This window comes from Symphodus melops, assembly GCF_947650265.1.
Source record: "Symphodus melops genome assembly, chromosome: 13".
NCBI lineage: Eukaryota > Metazoa > Chordata > Actinopteri > Labriformes > Labridae > Symphodus > Symphodus melops.
This window is the reverse complement of record NC_136703.1, coordinates 14,409,306-14,419,430: the sequence shown is the minus strand read 5'-3', so window position 1 is coordinate 14,419,430 and position 10,125 is coordinate 14,409,306. Positions and strand designations below refer to the sequence as shown.

The 10,125-nt window shown below is 39.3% G+C and overlaps 1 protein-coding gene across 1 annotated transcript; it reads left to right on the top strand.

Moving 5' to 3' along the window:
* The first annotated feature begins 1,889 nt into the window (after positions 1–1,889).
* On the top strand, positions 1,890–10,121 carry senp1 (SUMO specific peptidase 1). Its single transcript, XM_079358871.1, has 18 exons — positions 1,890–2,851; positions 3,069–3,127; positions 3,231–3,421; positions 3,510–3,585; positions 4,148–4,334; positions 4,446–4,584; positions 4,684–4,802; positions 5,067–5,344; positions 5,477–5,540; positions 5,794–5,832; positions 5,920–6,004; positions 6,133–6,273; positions 6,932–7,063; positions 7,242–7,445; positions 7,535–7,614; positions 7,750–7,834; positions 8,868–8,963; positions 9,053–10,121. The coding sequence occupies exons 1-18, from the start codon at positions 2,727–2,729 to the stop codon at positions 9,113–9,115; spliced, it is 2,163 nt and encodes a 720-aa protein (XP_079214997.1). The 5' UTR covers positions 1,890–2,726; the 3' UTR covers positions 9,116–10,121.
* The last annotated feature ends 4 nt before the right edge of the window (positions 10,122–10,125 follow it).

Below are 10,125 nucleotides of genomic sequence, written 5' to 3'. Positions count from 1 at the left end.
TACATTTAAAAAAACAACAACAACAACCTTCCTCTCTAGCCGGTTGAAAACCAACATCTCATTAAGGTTAGTCTACAGCTTTACCAGTAGAACACATTGAGTGATCTATGTACACTCTCCATTTATGTTTTACATTTTATTTTATCTTGAGTGTTTATCTGGAGCTGTATGTTTGTCTTCAGATCCATGCCTGCTTAAAATCCCATTAGATGTCAATACTATGTCAGAGGATTTGAGTTACTAATACGCATGCCTCAAAAAAGTACACTACTACTGTAACTATGCCATGTGTGGTCACGATCATCTCATCATTTAAACATTGCTGTGGGGTCTCGATAGTGTCTGAGAAAAACACATCTTCACTGACAAAAACGACTTTTCCTGTTCCTCCAATATCATTGCATTTAAATATTGATATCTTAAGTTTGTCATTTTAAACTATGTGAGGCAAGGTGACATTTTTTTTCTCTATTTTAAACAATATTATTTTAACTTATATATTTGATTGACTTGTTTTGTGAGGTTGCTGCTCATACAGTATGCATTGATTTGTTTCTCAGAGTTGTTGTACAGTATAATGTTTCTACATTTTGGACTGAAATTCATTGCCTTTACATTGTTGTGTTGTTGATGTGTTTATTTTAAGTGTGTCACATGTCTACAGCCACTATGTGTTTATTCATGATAAACACACTTTTTTTTCATGAATAATATTTTGTTTGCAAAACCTTTACGTTGGCAAAATAGGTTTGGGTCTTTATATTATTTAACTTTAAAGAGCTCGAAAGTGGTGATATGATAATTCAACATATGGATGTGTCTTGTTTGATACCTTTTGATATGGGTTCATTTTTAAGGGTCTGGAATTCTATATTTCATGATATTTGAAGATTATTTTTCTATGATAGTGTTATTTTTCAGAAAGCGTGCAATACAAAATGGCAAGTTAGAAGCTTGACAAGAAAGTGACCTTTGATTATTTGTTTTATATTTAATGACAATGGTGCACTATTGTTTTAAGAACACCCTGCATTTCACCTTAGCATTGATGTTGTTGTTATTATTATTTATTAAATGGTGAATGGTTATGAATGCAGTCACTGGTTCTCTCTCATTTATAGAAAATGTGTTTTCACACCTTTAAACTAGCTTGATCCATTTTAACTAATGGCACTTGCGACATATGACGCTGTATCGCGATTATTTTCTGTCTAATATTTCCAATGTTGAGGTATCTTTTAAATAGTCTCATAATAAAATTACTAGCCAACAAATATCCACAGTTGAACATGCTGTTGTAATGTATGTAATTTAACAGCTACCTTAGTATAAGTATGGAACAAACATGTCTAGTTTATGAAACGGATGGTTGTATGACATTTTTTTACCGCACATTTACTTTTTTGGATGTTATATGCATCTTACCAATACATTTAAAGAGTGAAAATTAGAGCGTCTCTGAAAGGGACAACTCCAGCCTTATCGCATGCATCTCTTAAAATCAATATCAGAATGTCCCCAAATTTGGACAGGGCGTTCACAGAGAGTTATTAATGCCATATTCCGTTTTTGAAAATATACATTAAAACATGTAGTTTTAAAAAAAAAATCCGAACACAGCAAATGCACCTCTTCCAACTCATCATATATTTGGCCCATGAAAACAAGTGTAAAGTGTTTTTTTTGACATTTATTGTAACATAGCAGACTATGTGGCACAATAAGACGTGTTTTTTTTCTTGGACTTTGCTGTGAATTTAAGATTATTGATAAGCATTGGTTTATTGCAACTTCACACGTGTACAAACAGTCGCTTAATTCAGCGGATGTGTGGTATGTAAATAAATGCAAGCAATGTGATGCAAGTACCTCTTGGCTACTTCTATCTTGTCAAAGTATCTCTCAGGTGAAGGAGGGTTGGAGACCCCTGATCTACTATAGCACCTTGACGCTTCACACTAGACAGATGTTCTTTCAAGTTAACATTTTCGGAGTAAATTAATTCTATAGTTCCTCCTCATAAAATCATCAGCGACAGAAACGAGCAGCGCGCCAGAAAAGTAGACTTCACATTTGCGTTTTAACGGTGTGGACGTGTGAATAAAATCGTTCTCAGGACAGGAGACACTGCCGGCGGCTCTGACGTGTTATTAAAAGGTCTGATGGACCAGTAGGCCTCGTTTACACTCGGACTTCCAGCATCCAGCCATCCAATCACGATGCGCAATGTTAGCGCGTCCCGTTCAGCCATGTTGTGGTTTTGAATGAGGAAGAAGCGGGAGATATTATTCTTCAACGAGTGTATATACAATTTAAAGTGACGTGAGGGATACATAGGTGACTTTCGGGGTGACTCAAAATGATAACCGCTTGTTTTGAACGCGTCGGTTGCGACTTATCGCGTCGCTGAAGGAATTTAAACACACTTCCATAAATTAGCCGTGTAGCTAACAACGTTAGCTAGCAAGGCAGTAACCACCAGTGTGCCTTCAAGGCTAGTAGCTAATTCAGCTAACTAGCGAACAATTAGCGTGTTTCGTTGGGAAGTAAACTGTTATTTGTGATGAGTATTAGTTATTGAAATAGTCTCATCTTACCTTCCTCAGCCGAATGACGCGAATTAGCTTAATTTGTTTTGACCTTATTGTCAGCTAAGTTAGACAATAAGGCTGCTTTAACTGGGTGATTTATCCTTTATACCGCGGTGAGTTCGTGCACATTCAGTCATGTTGAATAAAATCTATGAATGGGTAGAAACAAGCTTCACCAATCTTCGCAACGGTGTAGCAGCTGTAGATACACAGCAGGCGGCGGGAGATGTTCAGATAAGACGGAAAAGACCGGTTGAATGGTAAGAACGGCGTTATCCCTTTGTGCGTAACAATAAGTTTGTGTATTTAAAAAACACGACATGTACCTGTACTGCCAGTTGGCCTTTTTAACCCTAAAACTACCTCTATGTGCACTAAATGTTAACGTGTCATTCATGTGTTACAGTGCGACCGTAAGTGTGCAGACATGACTGTAAATCACTATTAACTGTGTGCCATCGTTATTTATTTTTCTAGTCTGGAAGATGGACACAATATCGACCAAGATGGCTTGATAATAAAGAAATCTCGAATGGGTACGTATGCGGTAACATCTTTTCATAATTTGACGTCATGATTTATTTAACCTGTAGAAACCTACTTATACTCTTGTTTTTCTTCTGTTTCAAATGTCTGAAGGAGATCTTATTGACACGGTCAAGATTGCAGCTGAAGGGGTGAAGAGTCATAGCTCCAGTGTGGCTACATGGATGAGGAACAATGTGAGTCCCACCTTGAGAAATGCACTGCCTGCCTCCCCTGGTCCTCCACAGTCTGCAGAACTCCAGTCACAGCCCTCCACATCAGCAGCGCACTGGGCAGGGAGGCCGGTAAGCGATGCAAATTTGAGAGACTGACTTGCTGCCCATGTCATCTTCTCCAGTTTAAGAAGTATGTCATCTATATGTTTGGTTTAAGATCTTGGAAAGGAACTCTCTGGATAAGACGTTTGCTGCTCCCTTGACAACTTTGGATTGGAAAACCTCCAAATCAGGTAAGCTTATCACAGAAAGTCCGTTGTGCAATATTGGAGAAAGATTGTTGATGTTGTTTTACTGTTAATAAGTCTGTGTCTATTGCAAATAATACACTGACTTATATATATATATATATATATATATATGCTTAGAACTACATTGAAATAATTATATAAAAAAACCTGTAGTAGTAGTGTAGTTGGTGCTTCCTAGAAGAAGTACAACAGTGCTAGACTGTAACACTTAAGTGGATACCATCATCCACATAACAACATAACGTTTTGGTAAACGAATATTGAATATCTGAACTATTGACCCAGAGCAAGCTGTCCAAATGTTATTTCTAATTTGCATTCTGGGTTCAGATTTAAAAAAAATAAGTATACGCTGAATTGACAACTAGCAGGTAGTTCAATACATTTAATACAATTGAGAAAAAGTGTTTTGAATTAAAATAGCAAATCCCACACTTTAAGCATTAAATATGAGCTTCTGATGATGGTTGTGCTTAAAGATGCTTGAGTGCAAGGAGAAAAGTTAATCTCTGTTCTTTTTGCCATTATTTTCTCCCTCTGCTAGAATACCCGCGTAGTGAAAAGTTTATTATGGGATCAAAAGTCTGTAGGCGACAAGTGTGCATGAGTCCTACACATCGAGAAGTGCCAAAAACAAATGGGCACCCAGTCAACGCACCCCCCTCACTCACCCCTGAATATCACCCCTCTCCTCGGTTGGGCAGGCCCCTCAGACCATACGGAACACCAAGGTAGTCCTTACGTCTTGGTTTCTGTCTGAAGAAATGAAGTGATATGATTCATCACTATATGGTTTTTAGTTGAAGGTGTTTGATCATCTTTGTGCATATTTGTGTCTTCAGTTCGTACAGTGGAATGTCAAGTAGCTCCTGCACCAGCATGTATGAGAAGACCTTTCCAATCAAAGTGGTCCAGAGCCCCACACACAGCTCCTCATCTGGCCGCATTCACAGACCCCGGCTCCGCTGCACCGCACAAGAGGTCAGACACCAGGACAATAAGGCAACATGTGATTCCATCTTGTTAAATTTCTTTCTTTTTTTTTTAATTTTACGTCATGGATTTTCTGATTTTGTCCAGTCTGTTCGGGAAGAGGAGAAGGAGGTCTACAGGCAGCTTCTCACCATGGTCTCTGGTGGTCAGTCCTCTTTCCTGAACAACGGCAGCTCACACGCCATCGTGAGGTCACACAGAGATTTGTACGTAACAAAAGCATTTGACTTGAACAATGCCATATTTAAACATATGTAAATATGTTAAGTGAGACAGAGCAGAGAGTCGCAGCAGGGCACAGAGAGTGTCAGATATGTTTGATTTAATGAAGTTTACCATGAAACTGATTTGTTTTGCATTAAGGTAATAATTCAATAAAAAAGTGTATTTAACACAGTATCACTTTGGATGTGTTGGACTTTCTAGACTGTCTCTTCTCTCACCGGCTCACCCCTGTTATTTCTCTTCAGCACCAGCTTTCTGACCACCAGCCGCAGACTTCTACAATGCTCATCTCCTACGGGGTTGGCTGGGGACGAAACTTCAGAGGGACCTAGCAGCCCCCCAAGTCCCCAGGTCATGTCCAGCCCGAGCTCCAGCAACCTTCCCAGTCCAGTCGGGGCCTCCAACAACCGGCCAGGGAGTCAGGCGTGGTCCGTGGACACAGACATCAGCAGAGCAGCTACAACATCAGCCCCCTCCCCATCTTCTCTGCAGGATAACTCATCTCAGGACACACAATCCTCAGGTTGCATTTTCATCATCATCATGTGTCTACATTGACTGACTTTATATGTGATTTTATGTACCATAACATGATTGAATCTTTGCTCGTGCCTGTATTTTCTCTCAGGTTTTAATCTCCTCCTCTTTTTTTCAGCCCATGATGGCGACTCTGTAATTATTGTAAATGAACAAAAGGGTAAAAAGCAAGACAGCACAAGGTCAGTATTTGTTTCATCCGTCTGGCTTTTTTTAATCCTTTTTAATGTTCTCCTTTATTTCACTGGAATTAAAATACATGTATCAGGAAATATTATGCAAGTGTGGCAAAAAGAAGTCAATGTCTTTTTAAAGTTTTATTTTGGGCTCATTAGAATAGGGCTGTGGGTAGAGCAGTGACATGTTAGAAAGGAGCCGCTTGTCGCACTTTAACTCAAACGTTTTTGTTCACACAATGTACTTCTGTCATTACAGTATGCCATGTTTCCAAGCTGAGTTATGGATCAAAGAATTGTAAGTACACTCTATTGGCTTTAGTACAGAGACCAGCTATCCACTGTTTTGTTTGAATGGAGGTAAAACATTCCTGTTTGACTGTAGGACTAGCATGTATGACTCTCGGGCGAGAGAAAGACGGAGACAGATCGAGGAGCAGGAGGCCCTGGCTGACCAGCTGCAGCGACAGGTGACCATAAACCTCTTGAGCTCTCTTTCAGCTTTAGTTTTATCATGTCAGTTGTTTCTTGTTAGCTTTTTTTTTTTTTTTTTTTTTTTTATCTCACTAACCTGTTTCATGGTGTTACTGGCTGACAGCGCCTGTCTGAAAAGAGTCAACATAGCCCCGATGTGGTGGTCCATGTTCGAGTTCCTTTGGAGAAGGAGGTTCCTTTGACTCCTGTCATAGAAGAACCAGAGCCTGTAGAAGAGAAACCTGAATTCCCTGAACTGACAGAGGTTTGATCATTTTACCTCCATGTGCATTTGATGTTAAACCGTGAACAGACACGTAGATGACTTACCTGCTCTTACTCAGAAGATTTTGTTTCTGATCTCACCTCAGGTGCTTTTCTGCACAGTTTTTGGGTTTAATGCGACTTTCTCAAACTTGACATCAAGTGCTTTGTTCTGATTAGTTTCAGAGCAGATAGTTTTCTTTATTTAGAATAGTAAGTCAGAAATAACTTTACTTTTATTATTTAAAAGCAAACTTCTTCAAATATTAGAGGTGCACAGTTTGACCAGCTGGTGACTGGAACAGGACGATTTTTAGTCTGTTCACCGGCTTGTCCTCTCAAATGCATCAGCTTTGGTTTCAATCTGGGATATACAGACACAAGCCACATTATTTTCTTTAAATTGATTTTTTTTTTTTTTGTAAACTTTTATTCAACCAGGAAGAAAAAACTCATTGAGATTGAGAATCTCTTTTCAAGAGTGTCCTAGTTTATTAACCCATGCAAGCTAACATGCCAGCAGTGTGGACAAGAGACGCTCACCAAGTGAGAAAGCATTAGCCTGCTGTAGGATAAGCATTGAACCAGTTTTTGTTTTCTGCGGGCTGTGGTGCTCTGCATCTTTATCAGATGTCATGACTGTGTCTCTTTCTCTGAAGGAAATGGAGGCTGAGGTAAACAAGGCTCTGAAGGGAGGCGGCTCTCATGAAGTGTTAAGTGAAGGTTTTGGTCTCAGCTTAACTCGCAAAGACCTGCAGACCCTTGGCAGCCTCAACTGGCTCAATGATGAGGTGAGTGCACTTACTCTCAATGTGAGATCTGTAAGTGAGCTGTCAGCAGGCACGCTAACAACTAACCCACGCATACATTAAAAATCAAAGATATACAGTACTGCATGTAAGAATGATTCCACAGCTGAGCTATACAGTAGTGCTGGTCCTGATTACTGAAATGCTCCCTATCTGTCAGGTGATCAACTTTTACATGAATCTGCTGGTGGAGCGCAGCAAGGACCCCGGCCTGCCATCAGTCAACACTTTCAACACTTTTTTCTATCCCAAACTGCGCGGCAGTGGCTACTCTGCTGTCCGCCGCTGGACCAAAAAGACTGACATCTTTTCTAAAGACATCCTGTTGGTTCCTGTCCACTTGGGGGTGCACTGGTGCCTCTCTGTAAGTCTGAATGTGCTCTTTAAGAAACCTGAAAGGAAGAATTTTTGGATTTGGATTGCGGTGAATGACTGTGCAACTCGTTTCCTCAGGTGGTGGATTTCCGGAAAAAGGCAATCCTGTACTTTGATTCTATGGGAGGAAACAATGATGAAGCATGCAGGATATTGTTGTAAGTTTCAATATAAGATTTATTTATTTATTTTTTTAATGCATTGTATTCGAATGGCTAAACATACTCCTAAAAGTAGATTTTCGATGAGGCATCAAAATGTAAAGAAAATAACTTCTGTATGTTTTTCCCCAGTGATTACCTGCAGCAAGAAAGTAAGGACAAGAAGGGTAAAGAAATGGATACCTCAGGCTGGACTCTGCACAGCAAAAAGCGCAATGTAAGTCCATGACACTCAAGCACTGAGCAGGCTGTGTTCAGTGATCCATTTCATGCTGTGTTGTAAAAAAGGACGTGTTAAGAACTGTCTAGTATTAGCAAAAAAAAAAACGAACTTACAGGTGAGTTACACCTCCATCAATAGCAAGCTTTCTAAGCAGTTAAACTATGGACTCATTTTAATAGTTGAGTTCATTTTATTAACACATCGTGTATACAGTTGAATGAAATCAATCTGACCCTTTAGTATGAAGGTCTTGCAAACTAGCAGTTTACAAAGGTAGTGATGATCGAAAGGAACGTGAATCATTTAAAGAAAACAGTTTCAAAGTAGGGAGTGCAGAATCCAGAGAGGTGTGATTTGACAGTTCACCTTCAGATAGAAACTGTTTTTAAGGTGCCTTGACTAATATTGGACCTTTCAAAGAGGATGTGATTCCTCCTAACCTTTTACATGAAAACAAATTCATCAGTCATCTGTTGGCATATTGTCCACTCTGTGTCGCTGGCATGTCCATCCATTAGTGGGAAGCGGGTGTCTCCTTACTTCAAAACAATGCACCGGTCCCAGACAGCGCTGTTCATGATGTTATTGAATGCAGAGAAGTTAGCTGTGCCATTGGATTGGAATCGTAAATACTTTGTTTATACCCTGAGCGAAATGTGTTCATTCCTCCTGCAGCAGGAAATGCATCAGTATAGACGGATAGAATCGAAAGTATAAATAAGAAACAAAGCAATACGTTCTGAAAGCTTTTGTCATAACAAGCTATTTAAGAAAGAAAGCTTCAAGGAATAAACTATGCACAAAGGGTTGAATAAATAAAACAAAATGTACTGTTTAAAAGCAAGCTCTGATCACCGTCGGCTGTTTCTACCAATATCATGTAGAGAGGAGCTGTGTTTAAAGAAAACATCTTTGCAGCCGTTTAACGGGTTAATCCTTCTTCCTGATAAACTTGCACTAAATGGAACAAATGTTTCTGCACGGTCAATTGCTCGGTTACATCTGTACGTTCATCCTCTGCTCTCAGGAAATCCCACAGCAGATGAACGGTAGTGACTGTGGAATGTTCACATGCAAATATGCAGATTACATTACCAAAGACAAGCCAATCACATTCACACAGGTAAAACCACCAAGCACACACTCGAAGAACATTTCCACGACGACAGTGGCTTTAAGACGGCTTTACCTGACCTCCCTTTGTGTTCACAGAAACACATGCCCTACTTCAGAAGAAGGATGGTCTGGGAGATTGTGAAACGCAATTTGTTGTGATGAGAGGACGGTGGACTTGTCAAATCGGCTCACAACGTTTCACACAAGAGCTGTACCGAGTCGTACAGTGGGCCTTCTTTGGGATCATCTTGCACACCAGCTCATCAGATCAGGAACCAGCTCTTCTTCTCTGAATCCTCTAAACCCTCAGCAGATGAGATGGAGCACCCAGCACTGCCTCCTGTCCTTTTACCCTACCTAGTTTTTTCCCCCTTTTTTTTAATTTCTTTGGTGCCCCCTTGGAGCATCAGTATGGCAGCTTGGAACACTGCACGTTTTGTATTGCTCAGCCAGAAAAGATTTTGAAATCACTGACCTACAAACCATACTGAGATGCAATACTCAATTTGATGCAGACATACAAAGTTTACATGTATATGCCTTACAGGGAGATAAACACATTGTGCTGCATAATTCTTAAACAGAAAGTTACTAAATTAAAGTGTTATTGTCATTGTTTGATACTCCTTATGTGAACAGAATAACCAACATTACAGTTCAAATTAAAATGTCAAAAAATCTGGTACCTAGCATCTAGTCCAGAACTGGTCTCTTTGTGTTCCAATGTGAGACTTGTTCTGTTTTTTTTTTGTTTTTTTTTGTCTCAGCAAAACAGGACGATTTTTGTAAATGTTGAATCTAAATGCACAAAAGTCTTTATAACTCCGACATTGCCTCAGAGTGTGATTTATAAATGTTTTCCATTGACATGCATGTCTACCAAAACTGTCACAGATGCCCCCTCAAACTGCAGGGTTTTTGTGTCCTTTCTTTTTCACAGGTCTTTATAAAAGATTGTACATTAAGGTCCAAAGTCTATTTTATGTATTTTTCAGAGCAACTTTTTCTTCAATACAAACTTTGGTGTTCAGTATATTTTGAAATGTGTACATACAAACATATAGCCTCTTTAACAGTGTAATATACTTTTTTCTTTATGTATTTTTGTTATCTATTTTTTATCTAGATTCAACTTTGTTATAGAAATAAATGCTCTTGTATTGTGGGAC

Bases quoted from the DNA above. Each gene is read 5' to 3' on its own strand.
- senp1 (XM_079358871.1), top strand. From the start codon at position 2,727: ATGTTGAATAAAATCTATGAATGGGTAGAAACAAGCTTCACCAATCTT. The intron at 3,422-3,509 runs GTAAGCGATGCA...GTTTGGTTTAAG, and splicing joins CGCACTGGGCAGGGAGGCCG to ATCTTGGAAAGGAACTCTCT. The intron at 6,274-6,931 runs GTTTGATCATTT...CTTTCTCTGAAG, and splicing joins AATTCCCTGAACTGACAGAG to GAAATGGAGGCTGAGGTAAA.